Genomic DNA, 26,645 nt, shown 5'->3' with positions numbered 1-26,645 from the left:
AAGATGGCTTGGCAGCTTCAAGGTCCCTTTCAGCCTGATTAACCATGAATTCGCAGTGAGACAGTGCATGGTAGGGGGTTTTCTCCAGGCACACTCAGCTGCCCATTCAGCTGTACAAAGGAGATGGAGTGTTGGATTTAACTGGGATTGAGGTTAAGCCAAGAGAAGCAAGAGCAGCAGAGAGAAGTTCAATGTCTATGCTAAGGAGTGATCATGATGGACCATGAGATTTAAACTGAGTAAGGAGGGAACTGAGGAGAGAGTTAGCTTCCAAATAAATTTAAAAACATAGGCAGTTATATGAAATTTAGACTATATGTGTGTGTGTGTGTATATTTGTACAGCACACATATATTCATTACAGAGCTGCCATAATTAAAAATTTGAGTCTACATCACATTTGTACTGTTACCTATATTGGCACCCATTAAATTTGTAGCAGAGTCCATTTGCATTCAATTCTTTGGTAGTTGCCATTTTACAATTTGTGTTCAATCCAATAAACCTGCAAACAGAAATTACTCCCTACTGAAAAGCGTACATTTCTGATGGGCCTAGAGAAGACTTGTCAATCACAGCTGTGTCTCTGGAGCTTAACACAGCACCCAGCACATAGTAGGTGATTGTATTTGCTGATTAAAATAAAACATATTATCATCCTTGTTCAGAGAGGATTTTGAGGGGTGGGCTGTGTGTAGAGATGGCAAAGAAGCCCCGAACCTGGGAGGAGGAGAGACCACCAGAGGAAAGAAGGTGGCAAATAAAGGAAAATGGACCAGGGCAAATGTCACTCACTCAACTCTGCTCTGGAGCTCATCAATCTAACTGCTTTCAGCATTCAAATCAGGCCAGTTTTGGGAGCAGGACAAATATGGAAAATAGAGCACATTTCCTAGAATATACTAGAACTAACTATAGCTCCATCCACTTTTATCCCATAGGACAGAGCTGGAGGGCAGAGACTAAAAACAGTGTGATATTCTTTGATTCTCTTTTGGTTAAAACATATCAACTAACTTTTGTTGTGCTTACAGGATCACCATTGAACCAAGGAGGTAAAAACAGCGAAAATCAACCAATACATAAGAGATGCATAAGGACGTAAAGAGTGCAAGTCAATATTGAGTTAGCGGGTCAGAAATGTTCACAGAAAAAAAAAAAAAAGAAAGAAATGTTCACAGACCAAAATCCCTTCCTGAAATCATGATCCAAATAGAAAAAATCAACTTGGAATTTCCAATTGGCATTACTTATTCATTCATTCATTCATTCATTCATTCATTCAGCATCTACAGTGAAACAGGTACTGAAATCAGAAATATGAATGTATTTTCTTATTTACTGTTACACATCTATATTTGAAGTGAAGAAATTAAGATTTTGACAGATAAGCTATTTATCTCGTGAACCTTATGGACCAAGTCCATAGGCAAATACGTGCAGAGCTGGGAGCTCAGTACAAGACAATCCAGCAACTTTTATATTATTGGAAACAGATGATTATATACTCATCAGATTTAGTATTACTAAATTAACGCATTTCCCTTAGATACTTTTAGATTTTTTTTTTTTAATTTTTATTTATTTATGATAGTCACAGAGAGAGAGAGAGAGAGGCAGAGACACAGGCGGAGGGAGAAGCAGGCTCCATGCACCAGGAGCCCGACGTGGGATTCGATCCCAGGTCTCCAGGATCGCGCCCTGGGCCAAAGGCAGGCGCCAAACCGCTGCGCCACCCAGGGATCCCTCCCTTAGATACTTTTATGGCAAAAATCAAAATATAAACAGAGCCATTATTTCAAAGTCCATGTTAATCACATTTTGGATGTGACTCACTATACTCCCTATTTTTAAGGAACTAATGAATTAGGAGTCTTACCTGTTGATGTGCTGAAGAGTAAGAGTGGAGCAATCCAAAATGCAAGCATCTAAGTTGATTTTTAAAATCACATCAACTCTTCTTGAAGGTTTTTACTTGTAAAATCACCTTGCTATAAAATATTAAGCGATTTTCTCCAAAATGATACCATTCAACATTTAAATTCTAGGTCCAGAGGAACATGGAGCTCACACCACCTTTAATCCCTGTGCCCCACAAAGTAATGTGCCATAGCCTACACTCCTAGCTCCACGTTGAGAGATATAATTAGCAGGGTGTGTCTTCTATTAGGTGATTGGTAATTAAAACTTCTGAGGTTTTGCTGTTTCATCATTAGCAATATTTTGGTTAAGTACACACTGAGTCACTCTTGAAAGTTATTTTAAGGCTTTGGGATGATAGATAACAAACATTTAAAAGGCACAATGTTTCTAAATTAGGATTATACATTTTGAGTATTCTTCCCTTAACACATTTCTGAGTGCACACATTCACTTACTATGAACAGACTCCTAAAATATGTATGAATTAAACAATGAACATGTCTAATAATGGCTAACCTGCCCATCTTACCTGTGTGGCAATATAACGTAGCAGTACCGTCATCTAGAGCCCAATCACCTGGGTCCAAATTCTGGCTCTGCCACTTATTAGTTGTGACCTTGGGCTAGTGAGCCTCACAGCACCTTTCCTCCCTTGTAAAATGGGGATAGTCATGGTTCCTACCCCATGGGGTCACTCAGGTGATTGAATTACTTATTATATGAGTAGCACCTACTAGACAGTACTATATTAGGAGTTAATTTTATTTGTTAGTTTTCAACTATATTAATGGTTATGAGAACAAATTTACTATATCCACGTATAGCTAAATACACCACTTACATCATGGTACACGCACTTCACAATGAACTTTAATGTAATGAAAACCTGCTTGTTGGCTACTACATTAACTTAGAGCGACTGAATTCACAGATATCCTCAGTCAATTTCTCAATTTTTATATGTTCATCAAAGATAGATGAAAGTCATTTCTTGATTTTTCTTAGGTCTTTTCCTCTTACCATAACAACATTAGGATTTTAAAGTATTTATGAAGCATTCAGCCCTTTCATACAAATCTTGTTACATTATGAAAGGATCAGACAAAGAAGAGATTATGACCAAGAGTAGTCACAAGTCTTGGGTGCTTTATTTGGTTAAAGTATTTCCTGGAACTAATAGCGGCCAGTCCACCCCAGCACGCAGGCATCCAGACACCCAGTAGTTAGAGAATGGGCCATTCAGCAGCTCTGAGCCGGTGCCTGGCACGCTGAGTGCCCAGCAACTACGCCATGGAAAAGGCATGTTCCAAAAACTTCACCAGTTGCAATTGGTCATTTCCCCAAGAATCAATGTTTTCAGCCACACGTGCAGGATCAGCATGAATAGCATAATCATCAGTAGGTCCTCTCAGAAGACAACCTCTTACTCATGTCTCCATCCCAAGGGTCAAGCATAATGCCTGGAATTTAGCAAGTGCTTAATGAACAGTTTTAAATGAAAAAAATACCAAGATCTACAATGATCACATAGGAACTTTTCCCAAACCACGCCCTCTTCCGTGTTTCCACAGCACTTTTCAATGAATCTGCTATAGCAATTGGCATGTCATAGAATGGCTAGGCAGTTACCAATTTGTCTCCTCCCCTAGGCTGAACTGTTCAGACACAAGGACTGGTTTTTGTAGCATTGATTTTCATTGATCTCACATCATTTGAGGAAATTCTTACTGTAGAGAGAAGATCATTCGGAGAGTGTAAGGCTCATTATACTTGAACAATTATATTTAACAATTGTCAGATAGCTGCTTGCTGAAATCATGGTCGTTCTGCCTGGAAAAAAAAAATGTCAGAGAGAGCAGTTAACAAGAGCGTTTAAAAGTTCATCATGAAATCAAAGCTCTGCTTGTAGGTGCCAGCACACCAAAATGAGGATAAACAGCCAATCAGTTGAATTCTTGATTCAAGAAGAGAGAATAATTCAATTAATTTTGCCCTTGAGATGATAAATTATTTTTAGGATTTTAGTAAGGCCGAGAACCTTTAAAGATGTCATGATGAATATTTCAATATTAATGTCAGAACCCCAAAGAATATGGCTGTAGTTTTAAAGATCACTTTTTTGGCTATTTCTTAATGGATGGCATTTTAAATTATCCAAGATTTCAAGGAGGCCAGGATTTCGTCATGGTCATTTTGGTGAAGCAAAGAAAGAATTTAGTACAAAGACAAATACCTGAGTAATCTCAGCAAACCAAATACTTGTACAGCTACTACATGCCAGGCACAATTCCAGTTTCTCATGCTATATCCATAAATAAAAGACAATAGAGACTCTGCCCTCTTGAATATGACAATTGGGAAGGCAGTCAATAAACACCATATACAAGTAAATTATAGAGTATGGCGGTTTAAGTACTATGGGGGAAAAAAAAGAAAGCAGAATTTGCGATTTGACTGGAGGAGAGGGTTGTTATTAAGTGTGGATGATCCAGGGAGGCCTCACCAAGAAGGTGATGTTTGAACAAAGACTACTGGCGGAGGCAAGGGAGGTAAACTTTGTTACTCTCCAGAGGAACAGGTGGTCCCAGGCCTTGAGGTAGGAGTGTGCCTCCTGTTTTTGTGAAAGAGCAAAATGGTCAGTATGACAGGAGCAGAGGAAGGGGAGCAGGAGATGAAGCCACAGTGGCACCTGGGGGCCCGAGTGAGTAAGGTTTAATTGGTCATTGTAACAGCTTCAGCTTTCCCTCTCAGGGAAAAGAGAGCCATTGGAGGGCTCTGAGCAGAGGAGATCTGGTCTGCCTGTGGTTGTAACAGGGTCTTTCTGGCTGCCCTGCTGCCAAGAGACTGAAGCAGGGCAAAGAGAAAAGCAGAGAAACCAGGTAGGAGGCTCTTTCAGTAATTCAGGTGAGAGATGATGGTGGTTTGGACCAAGAAGGTGCCAACAGAGGTGGTGGGAAGTGGACTGGCTCAGGGGAGAGTCTGAAGGTGGAGCCAATAGGGTTTCCTTTCTTACTATGTCTATTCTTCAACTTAGCTCTTGAAGTTGAAGCTCAATGACACAGGGAAGCCCCCAGTGTGTTTTGCAGAGGTACAAAAATCTACTCACAGTTTTTTTCCCATTTTATTTTTGAGTAACAGATTTTTCTCTCATGAGTATCGTCAGAATAATTCTTATGATGTTTGAAAGGACAAAAAGATTTTAATGAATTTGTTCACAGCTTGATTGGTTTAAGGAATGTAGTTTTTCTGCAAATTTTCAGAAATGTATCCCTGAAACAGATTATGCTTCTGGAGTCTGTCTCTGTAGTAAGACTTTATTTGTATGCACAATTTGTAGTACTTATGCCACTTGTAGGCAGACATAAAACAAGCATCTCATGTGAAAAAATAACCCCTACCAAGGAAATATTATTGTAAACTATTACTCGGTGAACTATAGACTGTAATTAGATAGTCATCACATATTTGTTAAATTATACACAGTAAAAATATACGTTGCATCAACACAATTCATTATAATTACAAGTTACTCTAGAAGGCTACTTGAAGTTTCCAAGTAGTACACTTTTCATAATAGTAATGTACTATATTAGAATGCGTATTAAAATTACACTTGAAAAAAAATAACTTAAATTCTCCCACGTTCAGGAAAGAAATTGGAACATATAGAAAAAAATATCACAGTCAAAGAGGCAAGGGAAGGAGAGGTTACAAGGATTTATGTTGGCAGTTCATGTAGGAGACTTCAACACAGTTTGAAAAGGCCTAAATTCTAGAAGTGGATTCTCATAGGATGAATATAGTAGCATGGTGATTTGGGGCCTGGACTTCAGAACTGGATCTGGGTTCATGGCCAGTCAGGACCTCTTTAGCTGTGCAATTGCTGGCAACTTAACCTCTCTGAGCCTCAGATTCCCTATGCACACTGGTTAAATAGATAAGCCCCATGATCTTACCTGCACTAATTTTATTTTTAATATCAGTAAGTTGGCCTTTTCTCCTTTATCCAACTATTCATTTCCTTCCTTCCCACCCCCCAGCTTCATTAAGGTAAAATTGGCAAATAAAATTGTATATGTTTAAAGTGTACAATGTGATGATATCTGCTATACATACATTGTGGAGTCATTATCACAGTCAAGGGATGTCAGTGTTCTTGGGAAGATGCAGTGAGCATGCTCACAGAGAGCCTGGCCTCCACGAGGCACAGGGCAAACCATAAATAGGAGCTGTAAGAACAATTACTATTTTCTTAAGTCCAACCCAGTCTCCTGTTACGTGCGAGGTGGTACAGAACGAATGTTACTAAGAGAGGCTGGGCGACTTGTCCAAACAAGCCCAGGAGAAAGGCAGGGCTAGAAGGGAGGGTCATTCACAGGTAAGTCTTCCTTCCATGGATGCACAGTGCCAACAGGAAAATCTGTACGTGGACAGTTTGTGTAATTACGAAGGAAGTGTGGGCGCAATAGAAATGAACCACTGGGAGAGAGAGTCATGGAAAACAAGCTCATTAGGAAGCATGATGAAGTACCTGGATACAGTGAGGAGAGGGATGATTGTAGGGTGAGGAAGTCAGGAAGAGGAACAAGTGTGCTCAAGGACAGAGAACAAGAAGGTGACTTGTAGATTAGAGAGCAGAGGGAGGGGACGTGATTTGCTTCACCAGGGAATGAACGTGTTCCTGTGAGGTGCTGGTTCCACGGTCAACAGCATTCCTAACTTTGGTTGCTCTGTCATGGACTCCCACCCAAGGAAAACCAGAGCTTAAGTAGATTAGTGTAAATCCTGCCAAACACATTTTAAAACCAGTCAGATGCTCATTGGTGAAAGGACTTACCATGAGTTTCAGGGCTCCCTACTAACAGTACAGGTGCTTCCCCAGCAGGGGGACTCAGGGCTGTTTCCCCCTGCAAAGTATTGAGACCACATTTACCTATGTCTCTTTCTACTCTGGCTCCCCTTCCATGACATTTCCCCTTGGGTGGGTGGTGCTGGAGTGGCCGTGGGCATTTCTGGGGCCCGGCTAAGGGAGATTTAGGGAAACACCTTGTAAGTGCCTGACTCTACTCTTTGGTGCTTGACTACTGACAGCTTTCAAGCCTCACCCTAACCTCCTTCCTTTCTGCGCCCCATCTGGTAACCTGATAAGAAAGCCTGAGTCCTCCCTTTTTCTGCTTGAGTGGGAAGTCCAAACAGGGAATCCATGCGCATGCGTGTGGGAACCCTCACCTTGAGCCCTGCCTCCTAAGCCCCATAAACTCCCCCAAGCTGGTGTCCTCTCTCTGGTCCTTTATAGACCAGCATGGGGGCCTGCCCTGCTCTCCCAGAGATGCATGAAGTAAGTAATATTAGCTCATTTTGTTCTCACAAATACCCTACAAGGTTGATATTTTATTCTGGTAAGAAAGTTGAAGTTACAGAGGTTAAAGAAATAAACCCCAAGGCAATAATGAACATTGAGCTAGGATTTGAATGCAGTAAAACCCCTAAACACCTCACTGTCTCACAGGAGCCTTCCAAATGGTTGAGCCTCCCTGTTCCTCTGTTGTATTTACTTCTTCCTGGCTCTGGCGACACACATCCCATTTTCCAGGTCCTTGAAATAACCTGTTTTGCTTATCTATTTCTATAGATTCCCTGGTTCCATTGCTGGTGGATTTTTCAATGATTTTCCTTATTCTTTAACTACAATTATTCCCCAACATTCTCCTTCTCTCACACACCATAGATTCCTAGATATTTCCACTTGAGAAAAGAGCCTTCCCTCCTATGATGTCACCTTTTGTCTCTATGTGTGAAACTTCCATCCATGCTCATCCTGAAGCTTCTGGTCCCACCATTACCAGCTTTCTTCCAGACCTTCCTAGCTAGGTGTTTTAAACGAATCATAAAGTCATCCCATCCATGTTCTAAGAAACTCTTCTCTCCTTGGAGCTTTTCTTCTCACCTTCCCTGTTTCTATTGTAGGAACCACTCTTCTTTGATGCTCTCAAGAGCCCTACTGATTCTTCCTCTATGGTGTCTCCTTTGTTCATTTCCTGTGAAACTCACTGTCATGATCCCTGCTCAGGACTTCATCTCTTGCCTGAAATACTGCTCCTCTTTCCCCAGCCATGTGTCCTAGACGTTATTTATAGACCAACCATCTTGAATCCTATCTCTGATCACATTCTCCTCAAATGTCTCTGTCAAATAAAGCTCAAGCTATTTAACTTGGATAAAGGACCTCCTTGTCCTCTCCTGACTTTAGCTTTTGAGCCTTCAAGTCCACGCCCCTCCACACCCATTGCTCCTGTCAATTTCTCTCATCAACTTGCTGAGGTTTTGGTTACTGCTGGTTCTTCCAGCTAGATGGCCCTTCTCCACCCTTCTCTACATGTTAAACACTCCTCACAATTCAAGGCCCAGTAGTGTGACAGTATCTTTCCTGAATATTTCTCCTGATTCCCCTCAGTCATGTAAGTTTTCTCCAGTTTCTGAATACCCACCTAACTTGTATTATTTTTATTCTTTGTATAACTTTTAATTTTATTATTCCATTTTTAATTTTTTTCTGTTCACCTTTGTTCCTCCTTTCATCCATTTTCCCACCCTCCACCTCCGTAACAACCAAGCTGTTCTGTTATCTTTGAACTTGATTTTTTTTCTTGATTCCACATATAAAATAGATAATATGGTATTTGTCTTTCTCTGTAGGTTATTTCACTTAAGCATATTGCCCTCAAGGTCAATCCATGCTGTTGTAAATGGCAAAGTTTCATTCTTTTTTATGGCTAAAAAGTATGCCACTGTGTGTGTGTGTGTGTGTGTGTGTGTGTGTGTGTGTGTGTATGGATGTATATACCACAATTTCTTTATTCATTTATCCACTGGTGGATACTTAGGTTGTTTCCATATCTGGGCTGTTGCAAAAAAATGTAAATAATTATTTTTATCCTTCTTATAACTTAAAAAAATCTCATGTTATTTTTTCATCCCCATTATTAAATTGTAATGAACTACATTGTAATGTATTAAATTCAAGGCCAAGGATATATTTATATGCTTGTTTTGATACCTGATTAGTACAGTTTTTTCCTAACACACAAATCCGATTGATTTTTTTCCTCTGATTTATCTATGAGATATAGTCCAAACTCATCAGCATGCAATGTGTGGCTTTTTTCACACCACCTCCTTGGGCTTCTCCCACTCCTAGCTCTAAGTGCCCATCAAACAGAACCACTTAGAGCACTGCAACCAGTTCATGGTGCCCATGCTTCTGTACCTTTATTTGAGCAATTTTTGCAACACTGTTACCTTCCCTACTCTGTGGGGTAAAATCCTAAGCTTTCATTCAGATCCACGTAAAGTATTACTCATTCTGTGAAATCATTCTCATCTTTAAATTAGAAATTATCACTTACTCTGGGCTCCCCCATACTTAGACACATCTCTAATTCTTATGATATTACATTTTAATTAGTGACATGTTGGACTGTCTCACCTGACCCCTCATCAAAATTAAGGAAATCAGTACCTCATAATCATCTTTGTGTTCCTCAGTAGCAAGTATAAGGGGGCTGTCACTTGGTGAACACTCAGTACTTCTAGAACAAATACTTGGACAGATGAGTGAAAAATGAAGGAAGGAAGGAAAGAAGCAGTCTCAATATTGAATGGAGTCATCCTGATTTTGCTAAATATATAAAAAATAGAATTCTTGTCAATATTCTAAATTTCTAATATAACTTTAACAACTTATGGAAAAGGAAGCAGCTCTATGAGTGTATTCACTCTATTCTTCATGTTTTCTAGTACATGTAGACTCTTAAATAAGTTAACTACAGGCCTGGTTGTCCATACTCTGAAAGCAAGGATCACCATTATGTATTGTTCTCTTTGATATACCAAAATAGGTAGATGTATCCTAATACAACAAATGTATGTATTCCCACAACAAATAGTTCCAAGAATTCAACTTTGGTACTGATGATCATTTATCTCTTATCAGGCTAAATCTTTATTATCTCATTAATTTGCTCAATATTATTTATTTCTGCTTCCATGTATCCACAATGTCTAGTTGCCATCTTAATGAATTTAAGTTTTCTGCGGAAAAGATGACCTGGGGGTAACTTGAAGACAATTGGGCTTTCTCTTTTCACTAGAGACCCAGTACTGGGGCTGTTATAGACGGAATGGTATGGTGCTATTTGAAGTTTATTGAATACATATTCTTAAGCTCCTTATGTGATAAATCACAAAACACATTTTAACTAAAGCACATATTTTCCTCTGGCAGATTTTATATTTAAGCTTTACACGACAGCACATGATATCAAAAAGACAATTCAATTTGACATCTGAAGACAGTTGTGTGAGAAGGCTCTCTGGACACAGAGGGATACATAGAAATAAAGGCTCTGCTTCTGATATGACTGGCCACTATGATCTAGGCCAATAGACACTTTCTGAGTTTAATTTCCTTGTCAATAAATTGAAGAAGTTGAACTTTGTGATCTAAGGTCCTTTGCAGCACTAAAGCAGTCTAAGCTTTGAATTTTAAGGATCACATTCATAGATCATTGAGTAAGCTCAACTTGCGAGGAAAAAAAAAAACAACCTCGTCAAATTTGTCTTCCTCTCTCACAGTAATGCTTTGATCATAAAACTATCCTACAGTGTGGTTATTCCTTGCCATCTACGCTGACTCAGTTTTTATCATAGTCAGGTGGCATGACTTTTTGGCACCACCTGGAAAGGAGCTCCTCTCTCTTGGGGCAGGACATCATTAAATAATTTTAAGAATGAAGAACGAATGACTTGAATGTCAACTAAAAAAACTCCAAAGACAGCATGTCCTGACGAATAAAGGGATTGATTCAGGTTCAGTCAAACCTGAGACCTTTCGGTGGCATAAGGAAAATTGACACCACTGTTATTTTAAAAGAACAGGGACTAAAATCCGCCCCCCCCCCCCCCCCCCGCCACTTCCCCAATTGTGGAAGAGGATAACAGGAAGCATTAATAACAAGTGAAATACTTTTAAGCTTCACAATAAGGATGACTCCTGGGCTGGGTCTCTGGAGAAAGAAATAGGACCAGTTGAAAGAACAGGAGAGCTCAATTTAAGGGGGAATTTTCTAATAAGTAGAATGTCCCCAAATAGGAACTCCGTAATTGATGACTTCAATAATATATTTGAGAACCTTATTACAGGGAAAGCACTTTTATCAACAGGATATTAGGGATTTAAATATTGAATCTGCCCTCAAGGAGACTATAGTCTAGTAGAAATCATATGACCTGTACATAAAAAAACCCTAAAACCAGGTAGAAGGTAAAATTTATGAACTGAGTAGAAAGGTAATAAATCCAGTGTCAGTGGCAATGTTCAAGGAGAGGCTGCATGACTGTTTGGGGTGACGTAAGAGAGATTTATACATCTGGCAGGAAGTTAAACTACGCGACCTTCAAGATCCTTTCCAACAAACACTTTGTGGTTTTATTAGACTGTCACCATAGTAAGGATTTTTTAAAAAACAGGATTGTCTGATTTTTCTGTTTCACTCACATCTCAGATGTTTTTCTTATAGAAATATATCTCTATTGTATGGTATCTTTCCCCAACATTAGTTCTTAAAACAAAGATTTTTAATTAATTTACCTAAAATATGTCTGAGAATTCAATCAGCTAGAAAAAGTCATACTTAAAACTATTTCTAAAAGGCAAATACCAACAACTTTTTTTCCAATATAATCATGATGGATTTTTTAAAGGGAAACTTAAGTATTTTATATAATACAAACCAGAAAAATAGGACTAAAGTAAAAATCTTATATGCATTTTAAAATATCCATTCACTCTTCATACTATCTTAGCCTTAAGATTAATTGTTCAGAATCTTATTTCACAGTCTCTCAACTTTTATTGACTTCGATATTGACAGACTTGGTACAAGTTATAAAGCCTTATGTGGCGTGATATATAATTAAAATACTTTGTCTCATAACTTATATTAATGGGTGCATGTCAGAGAATGCCAATTTGCCTCTGAGAAGAATGTAAACCCACATTAATTAATTTATTGTGGAAAAGCCTAACAGGGCCATTAACCACTTTGTCTTTGCCTTACATAGTGAAGCACTTGCTGCTACAGGCTGTGGTTAGGAGCCCTGGAGGCTCAGCCAACTCTTCCTTAATGTGACTTCTGTTAATGGTAAATTCATATTCAACTAGCTTACTGGTAAATTTTTCAAAATGTAAGGCCACTGGATCAGATTAATTTTTTTTTTTTTTAAAGCATTAGTAAAAGAGTAATTTGATTTCAAAATGATTGTGGTAAGGAAGATTCTCACTGTTGTTCTTAAACACTCATACATAGTTGAATGTTAATGGGTATGGTCCAACCATTTTTAGAGCACTGAGTTATAAATAATTAAGTAGCAGGATCTGGTGTGTTATTTATAGGTCAACGTACACATACTCTGTTCTTATGCCCAAGGGTGATAAGGCTCTAACAACTAATTTAGCTCCCCAAACTGACAACAAGGCTGCTATACAAACTGGAAAGCAAATTTATTAATGTGTAGGAGAAACATTCACTTTTGAAGAGGAAAGATATTCTGGTGCTTGGTCTCTCCCCCAGGCCAGATCAACAGTGTTGCTGTTGCTTAGTGAACACAACACCTGATCAAGGATAGGCAGTTGAAGGATATTTATGGCTACTGTTACCCATCTAGAAAATGACGGGTGCTTCTATCTCCACAGTAACAATATCCTTGAGGCCCCTGGTTGAGTACATTTTTTCCCCTAGCTAGTGCTGGACACTCTCTGGCAAATTCTTGCTATTTGGAATCTCTGTGTTTATAGATACCATAAAGATTATTTTCTTTCATATAGCCTTCCATCAAAAGATGATTGAGCATCAATAGAGGTTTAGGTCAATGCAGGGGGTGCTCATTCTAATGCCTACGAGGGCCAGCTAGTCCCATAAACAAGTGAGGTTGATGAGAAGTGAGAGAAGTATTGGAAAATAACCAAATTTACTTTATTTTTTTCTGTATATAGTATGAGCAGGTATATGTGTTATTTTTAGAGATATTTGAAACCTTAAAATAAAAATCATTGAAAAATAGAAATATTTCTTTCTTTTTTTAAAAAATATTTTATTTATTTATTCATGAAAGACACAGGGAGAGAGAGAGGCAGAGACACAGGCAGGGGGAGAAGCAGGCTCCATGCAGGGAGCCCGATGCGGGACTCCATCCCGGGTCTCCCAAAACATGCCCTGGGCTGAAGGCGGCACCGAACCGCTGAGCCACTCGGGCTGCCGGAAAAATAGAAATATTTCATTACTTAGTTCTCTTTCATAATTTGTTACTTCTGGACTTTAAATGAAAACATAATATGTCACCATCAGACCGTGTAAACCTAAACCACAAATCCCTCAACTAGTTGCAATAATTTGATTTACTCGGTTTCATATGCAAAACTGGAGTTTACAAACATTGGTGCTACTTAACATGTATAGATTCTCTTTACACGGTGCTTGGGTCTGGAGATGTGTTTGTTCAGTTCTGGCATCGCAGAACCATTGTATTTAACTTTCAGTTATTGGTTTGCAGTTCAACAGTTTCAGTTTATAGCTCTTGTTTTCATATTATCAATCTCCAATTATAAAGGAAAACTTTCTAATGTTTCAATGTTACTTTATTTTCATAAAGTTTAAAATCAGAGAACCTTTTTGGAATTCCATTTTCAACTCTACAGCTTTGGTAATGTAGCTCAAGCCATGACTTTTCATTTCAGGGAACTGATTTCAGTGCAGGATAATGGGCCAGATTATTCCTTGCAAATTAGTTTCCTAAAGACACAATTTTACTTCAAGTGAGCAAATTGAATCATACATTTGTGTAGCTGATTGTGAATGTCTTTGCAGAGAACTATTCAAAATCGATGGATTCTAGCATCAAAAGGCCAAGATTTTGATCCACTTTTCATTGTTAGAAACTGAGTAGAGTGACAAATGACAGGGAAGTGTCCAAAAATATTAGCGCTCAGCCACATAAGTCCACGTACTGCAACAGGCCACAATAGTATCCATCTAATTTATAAAAAGAAGCCCTGGGATATCTGGATTTTATGCTATGTAACATTATCCAGTTCGCAGTATTAATTATGGCACATTCATGGTATATTACGTTTTAAATTCTTTGGCATAAAGCAATTCCTAGAAATGATGTAATCAGGAGACCTAAATTCTATGTCGTGGGGAATATTCCCTTCTTAAATTTAAATTTTCACATTAACACTGTCCATTTTAAGAGTTGAATCACACTGACTGATTTTGACCAACTGCCCTGCATTTTGCACATTTTCTTACAGACAAAGATCAGTCATTTGCTGAGTCCAATCACAGCCTGTCATCATCTGACACATACAGATTCTTGGCAGTATCACCATTTCAGGGTAGCTGATGATGTTATATTATTTAGATCTGTGCTCTCATCATCTGCAATAAAAAATGCTGCAACCAATTTTACATTTTTTTATACAACTTTTCTGTAAGGGCTAAAATAAAACTTCAAAATTCTGGTCAACAGTAGTTCCAGTAAGATTTCAGTGTACAAATGCTTGTCTCTGTGCAGAACACATAATTTGTGCTTTATTCTGTGATGCTCTTTTATAAACTTGCCATCATTTATAAAGCTTTTGCTGTCTGGGTAATTTTTTCACTTAATATATAACCTCATTTTAGGAGCAATATCAGATATTTTATTGATATTCAAAACAATCATTGATATTTTGATCCGAGTCTCAGGTTAAGTTTTTCATTTCTCATCTTCTCCATATACCAGTCGTAAATCTTATGATTGTTTCATAATGGTTTCAGATGGTTCATTTCATATTTCACAACCTCTTAAGTTGTGGTTCTTTCAATAGGGACATCTTTTATTTGCAATGTTATATATGGAAGAATCGTCTTCATTTCATCAAAGAAAGATGATCTCTTCTATCATATCTGAATCAGGCATCTTTTCCCCACATTCATTGGAGATAGGCATATAGACAAACAATTCTTTGTTCTAGAAGAAACAGACACATGTGGCAACTGAAATCAACCTCAACATTAGAGAAGCAATAGGCAGTGATGGTGATTGTGGCTAACAAAAGACCAAATGTTCCATCTAACAGAATAGTTGCTGATGCTCCATATAAAAAAGGTAGCTAATTATTTGCATGCAGGAATTATTTGCATGCTGGTATTGCTGTATTGCCAAAATTGATTTTTTTATAGGAGAAGCTGAAAATGATTGACTCAATTAAAAAAAAAAAAAGAAACTACAGATCACTGATTGCCAAATCAGTCCCATAGGCAATCAGTATGCAATCTCTGTAATAAAGTGTTAAGATATTTCCATAGAATTTTACTTTTCTGAGACTATACCCATCACTGTGATTGGAATGCTATATATTCCCCAACATCTCAAAGATTTGCAAAAAAAAAAAAATATGGATGTCAGCTTTTAGTGTGAATCTCTTATTTTTGTTATCCCAGCAGGTTCTTTCTACTGGTAGGGATGTCAATCACATGGAACTGCATCCCCTGCATCTTCTATCATTGAGAGGATGTCATGTGATGCAGCCTAGCCACAGTTCTGAGATTTATGAATGGGCACATGACCCAAGTCAGTCCAGTCAGAATCCTCTCTGGGTTTTTATTTAAATGTTGAGAAACTCACTTTTCTTGGGGCTCATCACCAGAAAGTACATGAAGTCTGGAATTATATATGATCACTTTTGCTACAATACAAAAAGCATCTACCTCAAAAATGATGCCAACATGGAGAAAGATATCAGAGTCAAAAACCTGAAGAAAAGAGATAAATAAATTGGGCATAATATCATTTGAACTGCTGAAGCCAGCCATTTTAAAGCCAGAATTTTCCTTGGTCTTCCTAGTTCACATAAATCAGTATATTTTCTTTTTGGCATAGGTTGGTTTAGGGTGGGAAGGAGTACTGACTGTAACAAGCAAGGAGTATTGACTACATCTGACTAGTACAGATAATTAATATTACCCATTATGTCTGAGTTGTTTGGCAAGCTATATGGTCCATATAATCCTAAATTTTCTCCATAATAATGTACTATATTTAATTGTAATCTCTTATTTAGCATCAATTTTATGTACTACATTTGGAAAATTTTATTTGTGAAGAGTGAGAGAGTAAATATTGTAGACATTTTGGGTCAGCTGTACTCTGTAACAACTAACTTAACTCTGCCTTTTTGTGCAAAATCAGCCATAAACCATCCATAAACAAATGAGCCCAGTTATGTTACAATAAAACTTTATTAATGGTACTGAAATGTAAAATTCATGTAAGTTTCACATGTCATGAAATTTTACTCTTCTTTTGATTCTTTTCAATCGCTTAAAAAAATAATTCTTAACTTGTGAACCATACTTGGCCAGCAGCCTATGGATTGCTGACCTTGTAGTAGACCATAGACTCCATAAAGGTGAGGAGGGAGAGCCTCATCATCAATATGTCCCCAGCACTCAGGGGCAGTGCTCTCACATAGCAACATATCACTAAATATTGAATTTGGGTAAATGAGTACTCAAAGAAGGTCAAGATTATGGAAGATTCAGTTTTCACCAAAAATAATTACACTAAGGCATTTTAAAAACTTAGTAGAAATTATTAAAGACTGAAAGAACCCAAGGAAGGTCAATACTTCTTCCCAGTTCTCTGGCCCCTTTTTTGCCCCTCCCTCATCTGTTTACACCCTCCCTCCCAAATTGTCCCAGGAACTCCAACTTTTTCTTCTTCTATTATGTGGACTAATATTTTTTCTTTGCAACTACTCTCCCCAAACTTGCATATTGAAACCAATCAAAATATTCGAATGGACAGAGAGATTTGCCCCACAAGTCAGGGAACAAACCTGCCAGTTCTATTAGTGACATCCTCAACAGGTCATTGGTCTCAAGCAACGCACTTAAAAACTGATTTTTTTTTTCACATATAAAATGGAGACAAGTATCACTTATAGAACTAACTCCATACATTTTCTTGAAAGTTCCACATGAATTAGTAAACATATTACTTTGATGTAAACATGTTTTTCAAATTCCTAAAAAAAATTTAACAATTACCAATAAAGATTTTAGTGATTGTTATGATGATCAGTGTTTATAAGGAATTTGATCCTGCCTGCTTAACAAATCAAATTTGTTTTAAAAGGGTCATCATTGGGGATCCCTGGATGGCTCAGCAGTTTGGTGCCTGCCTTCGGCCCAGGGCGTGGTCCTGGAGTTCCAGGATCAAGTCCCACATTGGGCTCCCTGCATGGGGCCTGCTTCTCTCTCTGCCTGTGTCTCTGCCTCTCTCTATATCTCTGTCTCTCATGAATAAATAAATAAAATCTTTTTAAAAATAAAATAAAGGGTCATCATTATAACGAAATTTCTCATCTTAAAATAAAAATAAATTAGGCTTCGCAGGCTTTCTAAGGAGAAATATCAACTACAACAAGGATAACTTTCATACTATATTTTTTAACTGAGAATCTTGTATTCACTGATTTTAAACTATTAATACATGAAAATGAAAAATGACAACATCTGAATTTTAATTGTATTAAAAATAAAAACTCAGCCAGCCTAATCTAAAAAAATATGAAAATTTACACCTTTAGGATGTTATGCTCTAGAAAAATGTGGCTATTTCTAAAGATATTTAATTTTTTTATTTAAAGATTTTATTTATTCATTCATGATAGACATAGAGTGCGAGAAAGAGAGGCAGAGACACAGACAGAGGGAGAAGCAGGCTCCATGCCAGGAGACCGACACAGGACTCGATCTCAGGACTCCAGGATTGTGCCCCAAGCCAAAGGCAGGTGCCAAATTGCTGAGCCACCCAGGGATACCCCTTAAAGATATTTTAAAATGATATTTTATGCTAGTGGAATCCTTTTCTCTTTCATTAACCTGAAAGATAAACTTGGACTTTCAGTTAAAGTAAGAATCAAATGAATGAAACAGCAATGTATTGTCAATATGTAACACATTGATCTTAAATAAAAGTATTGTAAAAATTTTTTAGTCTTTCATACAATAATAAACAAGTCTCTTTTCTTCAAAATCATCTTTAATGTGTTGCGTAGCTACGGTTGCTAAGATTCTTTCTTTTTGCTTTTTCTTGAAAAATAATATTATGTTACATAGCCTATGGGGCCCTCTTATCTTACCTTAACTTCTGCTATCATAACTACACAAAACTAAAAATCTACACAGACATATCTTTGTTTTAAATAAAGAATGACAGATGGAAGTGGTTAGATTTTCAATTATTTTAAATATTTGCATTATCTTTCAAACCATAAATTCTCACAAATGAAACGTCTGGGTTTCTAGTCCAAACTATCCAGTTAATCTGTCCATTTTTGTACTTATTTGTTTATAAAATGTGAAAGTAAAATATAAAATAATTCTAAGCAAATGTGCCTCCATCATTTCAGAACAGGATGAAAACATCTGGTTGCTTTAATACTAAATGGAGTTTAGTATTAACTGGTTTTCTCCCTTCGGCTCTACAAAATCAAGTGTGGACCTAGAATGGAATATTCTTTCTCCTTCTCTATTACTCTAGGAAGTAATATCATCTCCCACAACGGCCAGTGAGGGACTTTTCCAAAAAAGATTTTAGTCTCACTTTTTTTTTTCTCTTTGTAGGGATGGTGTGGGAAAAGAGGTAGTAGAGGAAGGCAGGGAATTAAACCAAGTCCAATCAATTTTTGAAAAAAGATAATGTGTTCTCACCACCTTTCAGCTGTAAGCTCTTAATTGGTAAAAACCAAAGTTTGCTCAAGTTTAGCTTCCCCATTACTTTGTGAGTTCAAAGACAGGACCGGGTTTTACTCATCTTTTTATCTCCAGCACCTAGCATACATGGTGCAAGAGAAGTAGGAAAAGTTTAGCAAGAGTGCTGAAACAATTAACAAATGGATGAAGGGTCAATGGTAAAGATTATCTGTGTAGTCATAGTGATACACTCCTTTGAAAGATAAGTGAAGACAATATTTAATTGGCTAGGACTATAGGGTAAGCCCCCCAAGAGAATAAGAGTACTCATTGTTATTGATTATTTTAAATACAAAAAATAATTATTGGAAGCCATGCAAAAATTTGCATTCATCTATTGTGATCTAAAACATTGTGTAGTTTTATGATTGATCACAGGATAGCAGGGATGAAAAAAAATATGATTGGATTAGAAACTAACGAGAATTTTGTACATCAAAGACCATTTTAATCAATTGTTAGAATTTTTGTTCCTCTTGAATTCCTGTTTGCTTTTGACAATATTTTAGAATGAGGCAGGATTAGAATTGCTTTTCACCCAGTAAAGAGTTACATGGAAAAAAATGGCTCATCTTCTATTTTCTGGAGACAAAAGTGAGATTCTACTGAAAGGAGACAGGACAAGAAAAAGCATAATTAACTAACTCATTCTCAATATTCCTGCTCTCCATCCTGGTACTCAAATGGATCTTTTGTTTTAAAATGAACACTTTAGGACACACTGATGAGTTTGACGTTGATCAGTATATGTCCCAAGATTTCCTTGATGGCTTTCCTTTGCATTAAAGAAGTAGATGTCCCTGGGAGGTTTAGCAAATCTGCTCATGTATTTGAAAAAGGCCTTCCAGCATTACTGCTTCACTTAGAGTAATACCATTGATTATTACAGCCACAGCATCTGACAATGCTCAGAGATTATCCTTTCAAAAAAGGATCAAGAACTATGTTGCTTAAAAAAAAAAAAAAAGAACTATGTTGCTTATGGTAAAGACCAGTTTATCTATTTCACCATTAAATTTTTTTGTATTTCTTAGACAACACAGGACAAAAATCTAATGTGGAGTTACCAATAAAATCCTCACAAGTTAATTTCTCACTGAACTCAGCCCAATTAAAATCCCCAGCCAGTCAGACCACGTCACCAAACACCACAATGGGTAAAGAAACATATCCTGATAATGTTGTTCATATTATGCAGGCAGGAAGCTGCTGCCCACAGAGTCAACAGAATGTAGGAAATTCATGTGTCAGCATGCATGTGTCAGAATGCAAGGAGAGAACAAATCTGGCTTTGACTATGTAGCAACTAAAGCTTTATCTGACAAATTCAAGGATACAATATGTACATCTCAGGAAATGCAATATGGAGTTAACCTGACCTTAGTGAAGACTTAGTATTATTATAATAGTCTACAGTTGGATGTGAATATTCATGTGATCTTAACTATAAAAGGTTTTTCCTTAGAGAGTCTACACTAGGGCATAGGCTTCAGAGCAGGGAAACATTAGCAGCAGCCCTTAGAAATGACTATGACTTGGTGATGTCCATTACAGTTCTTGGGAGTCAATCAACAGTGAATACTTCCTCACATGGTCTGTTGCGTGATGAGCACTGTATCCGATCTAGTTGGAGACAGTGCAGAGAGGGGCAACAGCAACCCAGTCAGGGGGACAACTTACAAAAATGTCTTGGGAAAGAAGTGATTCGCACCATTAAAAATCCAGGTACAATAAACTGATAACATGGCCTCAGTAGCTAACCAAGTTCCTAAAATATAGTCTGGGAGTTTATACAAAGAAACTATAATTCTTTCTGGATTCAGACATTACATGAATTTATTTAAAAACTAAAATGTAGGGGCAGCTGGGTGGCTTGGTCAGTTAAGTGCCTCTCTTCAGCTCAGGTCATGATCTCGGGGTCCTGGGATTGAGTCCTGTATCAGACTCCCTGCTCAGGGGGGGAGTTGGCTTCTTCCTCTCCCTCTGCCGCTCCTCACTCTGGGTGAGTGCTCTCTTTCTCAAATAAATCCATAAAATCTTTTTAAAAACCCTAACTTGTATATCTTTTGTTTTTAAAGAAGAAAAGACAAAAACCAATTAAATAATTTTTTTAAAAATGTATCAGACCAGTGAGACAACCCCAGGAGGCTATACCATGTCCCTACAAAAGGTTTCAAACCTAAAGCCACAGGAAAATTTTGAGAGGCCGCCAATGAGTCATCAAATAAGAACCTAAGCACCCATATTTAGTGCTTACAAGGTACTCAATTTTTACCATATTTTTGTTCAATAAATGTGAATTACTACAGCATTATTTTATAGCCCACTAGAAAAATGTTGTTCCATGATATTAAATTCACCAGCACAGAGATGCTTTCTGGAATATCAAGCAAGTACTGAGTTCTGAATTTGTGCCAGAACATTACAAACACAAACCACAATTTCTTCAGCTTCACACTAAGAAATCAGATGGTGCCGAGGGAATAAATGTGCATTCTTAAGGGACAATGTCCTCCAAATAAAGGAAGCGCTTGATCCTAACTCAGAGTTAAGAAGTTCTAGAATTATGTCTGCGATTACGCCTATATAATTTACATTGATTACAAGCTGTTTTCTGGGCTACACTAAGGAAGCCTGGTGGGAGTAGGAGGAAACAGGTGGTTAGATAAATAGGACTTTAACTTTCTGACAGGAATCACAAAGAGAATCTCAGCTTTACTCACATGGAGTCAGATGTCAGTGCCTTGTAAAGGAAAAGTATCCAGAAGAGAACTCCCAGGCTCAGGAATATGTCTCTTAGTGGCCAGGACAGTGGCCAGTGATTTTTTTTTTTTTCAAATAGAAAGGAGACCAGGAAATCTGGATGAGAACCCAGCACTAGAGATTTATTCACAAGGGGGAAAAAAACAGCTGACAGAAATACAACAATATAATCCACACTTCCCCAATTTGCACAATAGCCTATAGAAGAGTGCAATCCTAAGGTAGAAAAAATAAAATAATTATCTTTGGCTCAGAGCCACCAGCAACAAAACAGACCTCGATGACACAATTATAGTTACGTGCAAATGACAGATCACTAGATAGGGCTAGCTTCTGACTCAGAGTCTGAGCGAATGAATCAGTTTGTCCTGGTTGGCATTAGGCAGGCAGTCTGTGAACAAAGGAGTTATTTGAACAGCCCTCACGGTTGCCTCCAGCAAATGATGAGGCGGAAAGAATGATGTAGATAACAACGATTATCACACTGAAGAAGACTGCCATTAAGACTCACCAGGATTTGCATCACTCTAGGCTCACATGCTCCATATTAAAAATCAGAGCCTGTCCAGTGAAGGCAAGGGGACGGTGCCTCACCTGGCTTTAGCTGTGTCTGAGTAAACTCTGAGAATTCACAACACAATCCTAAAGGCTGTTCTATCTGTTGGACCTTTCATTTTTTAACAAGTCATTTTTTTTTTTTTTTAAACAAGTGAGTCTCTGTAAAGAACTGTGCAGGCACCAGGGTTGTTTTCTGCCAATGGGTATTAAGGAATCCAAATTTAAAATACACAGTACAGTGTACAGATGGGCCGACAGCTCTGGAATGGCCAACTGGAAAATGTTTTCTCCAAGGAACTAAACGATACCAGAACCATTAAAGTATTTCTCAGCCTTACTTGCATATTCAGTTCAGCTGAATTATTCAGAGAGCTTTAAAGCCTTGGCATTAGTTTTGGTTTGCTTATTCGTTTTGTTTGTTCAGCACTTTTTCTCTTTTTTAAAAATATTTTAAATTGAGGTCTATTTCGTGTGATTGGAAGTGGGTGTAATCTGGATTCTGCTAGATTTCACTAATTTATAGCTGAAAAACCAGGCATTCATCCCAGCAGCTGCCATGGATGGATTTGGGGGGAACATGGCAACTCAAGTGTTACTCTGTGGAGTAGAGTGAATGCAGCAGGCATTTCCCTCAAGGAACTGAATCCAGAAATGGGAAGACAGTGACAGTGAAGATTGGAAGGAAGTGCCTAAGGTGGTGGTTGAAAGTGCCTACAAAGTCATCAAGCTAAAATGATTTACCAACTGGGTTATTGGATTAAGTGTGGCTGATCTCATTGAATCCACGTTGAAAAAAAATCTATCCAGGATTCCTTCAGTGTCAAAGATGGTGAAGGGAATGCATGGCATTGACAACAAAATCTTCCTGAGCCTTCTGTGTATCCTGAGTGCTCAGGGATTAACCACTGTTACCAACTAGAAGCTGAAGGATAATGAGGTTGCTCAGCTCAGAAGTGTAGACACCTTGTGAGATGATGAAAACACCTGCTTCCGGCTTTTAGGCTGTAGAAATTTTAAACTACAATGTGATTAACCATGAGCCTTTAGTCTTTCATCCATTTATATGGATCAAAGGTTGCTTTTATCTTCCTAAATATGTAAATTGGGCTCACAGAATCGAAGCTATACTTGGTTTAATGCTTGCAATAAGAGCCCTTAACAAATAAAATTAACTAAATAGAGGTATATTTAACATTCAATAAAATATACAGGTCTTTGGTGTTCAATGAGTTTTTTTTTTTAATTGTGATGAAGTGTAAATAACATAAAATCTACCATTTTAACCATTATTGAGTACAGTTCAGTGGCATTAAATACATTCATACTGTTGTGCAGCTATCACCGCTATCCACCCAAAGAACTTCTTAATAAAATAAGGTAAAATAAAACTCTATATACATTAAGCACTAACTACTCTATGGGTGCATGGGTGGTGCAGCTGGTTGAGCATCCAACTTTTTGTTTGGTTCCGTTCATGTTTTGATCTCAGGGCCCTGATTTCAGGGTCATGGGATCAAGCCCCAGACAGAGCCTCATGTCATGCTCATGTCGTGTTCAGTGTGGAGTCTGCTTAAGACTTTCTCCCTCTCCCTGTGCCTCTCCTCACCTCTCTCTCTCTTTCATAAATGAATAAATCTTTAAATACTAACTGCTCTATGTTGTGAAGCATCTTTTTATATGCTCACTTGCGATCTGTATATCTTTTTTGGTGAGACACCTCTTAAGGTTTGACCTATTTTTTTGGGGGGGGGTTGTTTTCTTATTGTTGAGATATAAGAGTTCTTTCATATTTTATATATTTATTAGATGTCTTTTGCAAATATTTTCTCCCAGTCTGTGGCCTGCCTTCTCATTCTCTTGACATTGTCTTTTGCAGAGCAGAAGTTTGTAATTTCAGTGAAGTCTAGCTTATCAATTTTTTTCTTGGTTCATTTTTAATATTAATCTACAGGAACTCTTTTTATATTCTAGATACAAGTTCTTTCAGAGTTATGAGCTACAAGTATCTTTCCCAGTCTGTAGCATGTCTTTGTATTTTTTAAATAATTCCTTTTGATGGCAGAAATTTTAAATTTTGATGAAAATCTATTTTTTTTAATGGTTAGAACTTTTCATGCCCTATCCAAAAAATTCTGCCTATCCCAAAATGGCTAAGATATTCACTTATGTTTTCTTTCTATAAGGTTCCATGTTCTCGGTTTAACATTTAGTTCTATAATCTATCTCAAATTAAGTTTTATGTATGTAGTGAGAGAAGGGTGTATTTTTTATATATGGATATCTATTTTTTCCAGCAATATCTGTTTGAAAAGTCTTTCCTTTCTCCCACTGGATTGCTTTGGTACCATGGTAAAAAATCCACAGATCATATATACATAAGACTCTATTCTGTTCTCTTGATCTATATGTTTATCTTTTTGCCAATACCACAGTGTCTTGATCTAAGCTTTAAGGAGTAAGTCTTGAAATCAGGCATTGTAATTTTACCTGTTGTGCTTATTTTTCAAGATAGTTTCAGATATTCTGGGTCCTTTGTATCTCTATGTAAATTTTAGAATTAGGTTGTGTATTTCTTCACAAAATCCTCCTGGTGTTTTAATAGGGATTTCATTAAGTATATGGACTTATTTGGAATGAACTGACATCCAGATGTTAATAAGCCTTCTAATCCAGGAACATTATCTCTTAGGCATTCTGTAATTTCTCTAAGTAACATTTCATACTTTTCAAAATAGAAGTCTTGCATATCTTTTGTAAGATATCTGTATTTTCTAAAGTATTTGATGTTTTTTTGATGCATTCATATTTAGTATCATTTGATATTTAATTTAAATTTCTCATTGTATACAGAATACAATTAATTTTTGAATATTGCCTGTGTGTCTTATGTTCATGCTAAATTCATTTGTTCTATTATACTTTTGGATGATTCCATAGTATTTTTTAAATACTCACTGTTATTGTCTGTGAATAATGAGAATTTTACAACTTTTTCCCAATTTAGATATCTTTTGTTTCTTCTTCTTGCCTCAGTGCAGCAGCAAGAACCTTTAGTACACTGTTGAATACAAATGATGAAAATAAACATGCTTGACCTGTTTCCAATCTCAGGGGAAAGGATTTAACAATTGACCATTAACTATGATGTGAGCTGTAGGTTGTTTTGTAATGCCCTTTACCAAACTGAGGAGGCTGTCATCTATTCCTGGTTTGCCTAGAGGTTTCATCATGATGGAGTATTAAACTTTGCCAAATTCCTTTTCTGCATCCATTATGAGTTTTTTCCTTTACTCTGTTAAGTGGTGTATACCATCAGCTTGGTTTTCAAGCGTTATTATTTTTTACGATTTTATTTATTCATGAGAGACCCAGAAAGAGAGGCAGAGACATAGGCAGAAGGAGAAGCAGGGTCCCTGCAGGGAGCCTGATGTGGGACTTCATCCCAGGACCCCTGAACTGAAGGCAGACACTCAACCAATGAGCCACCCGGGCATCCCAGGTTTCTTTCTTTCTTTCTTTTTTTTTTAAGATTTTATTTTATTTATTCATGAGACACACACACACACACACACACACACACACACAGAGCAGAGACACAGGCAGACGGATAAGCAGGGTCCCTGCAGGGAGCCCGATGTGGGATTTGATCCCGGGTCTCCAGGATCACACCCTGGGCCGAAGGCAGGCGCCAAACCGCTGAGTCACCCAGGGATCCCCTCATGCCGGTTTTCAAGCCTTAAATCAACCTTGTATTTGTGGAATAAGCCCCACTTCACCATGATAAATTATCCTTTGTGTATATTATAGGTTGTTAAAATTTTTGTGTTATGTTCATGAGAGTTATTGATCTATAATTAACTTTTCTTCTAATATCATCATTAGGTCTCAGAGTTATTCTAACCTCACAAAACGAAGTAAGAAGTATTTGTCCCCTGCTTATGAAAGAGTATTGTCTCCACCTTATGAAAGAATTTGTGTAGATTGGTTTTATTTCTTCCTCCAGTGTTCGGCAGAATTCATTAATAAAGATACCTGGGGCTGTAGTTTTCTTTGTAGTAAGACTTTCTTTGTAGTTTTCTTTGTTGATTACAATTTCAACTTATTTAATAGATACAGGGCTATTTAGAATCTTATATAAGTTTTGGTAATTTGTGTTTTTACAAGAAATTTGTCTATGTTGCAAAATTAATTGGCATAAAGAAGTTTATAATATTTGCATTATTCTTATAATGTCTACAGAATCTGTAGTGGTGTCCCCTTTTTTATTGCAGATATCAGTAATATTTCCTCTCATTCTTGATTACATTTGTTGGGGTGTATCAATTCTATTTGTCTCTGAAAGTATCACATTACAGTATCTTTTAAATGTTATTGTACTGTATTGTCTAGATTGCTTTTTTTTTGCTTAATAGATCATTGAGATTTTCCAAAATTGATGATATAAATATTCCTCAATTTTTAATAGTTGCATAATATGTCCTGGATTCCACCCATATTTAAATCATTTCCAGATTTTTCAAAACTACAAACAATGTTGTA

At 37.3% G+C, this 26,645-nt stretch overlaps 1 protein-coding gene across 1 annotated transcript in view; it reads right to left on the bottom strand.

Annotated features, from left to right (window-relative positions):
• Positions 1-2,104, bottom strand: part of PNLIPRP3 (pancreatic lipase related protein 3) — a 34,545-nt gene extending 32,441 nt beyond the window's left edge. Inside the window, exon 1 of the mRNA XM_072738163.1 lies at positions 1,880-2,104. Within this exon, the coding sequence (XP_072594264.1) occupies positions 1,880-1,928 (49 nt within the window). The 5' untranslated portion in view covers positions 1,929-2,104. The remainder of the gene's footprint in view (positions 1-1,879) is intronic.
• Positions 2,105-26,645: the final 24,541 nt, after the last annotated feature.

The sequence above is a fragment of the Vulpes vulpes genome, chromosome 15 (genome assembly GCF_048418805.1).
Source record: "Vulpes vulpes isolate BD-2025 chromosome 15, VulVul3, whole genome shotgun sequence".
In the NCBI taxonomy this organism is placed as follows: Eukaryota; Metazoa; Chordata; class Mammalia; order Carnivora; family Canidae; genus Vulpes; species Vulpes vulpes.
The sequence above is the reverse complement of the archived record's forward strand: the minus strand, read 5'-3'. Positions and strand labels throughout refer to the sequence as shown.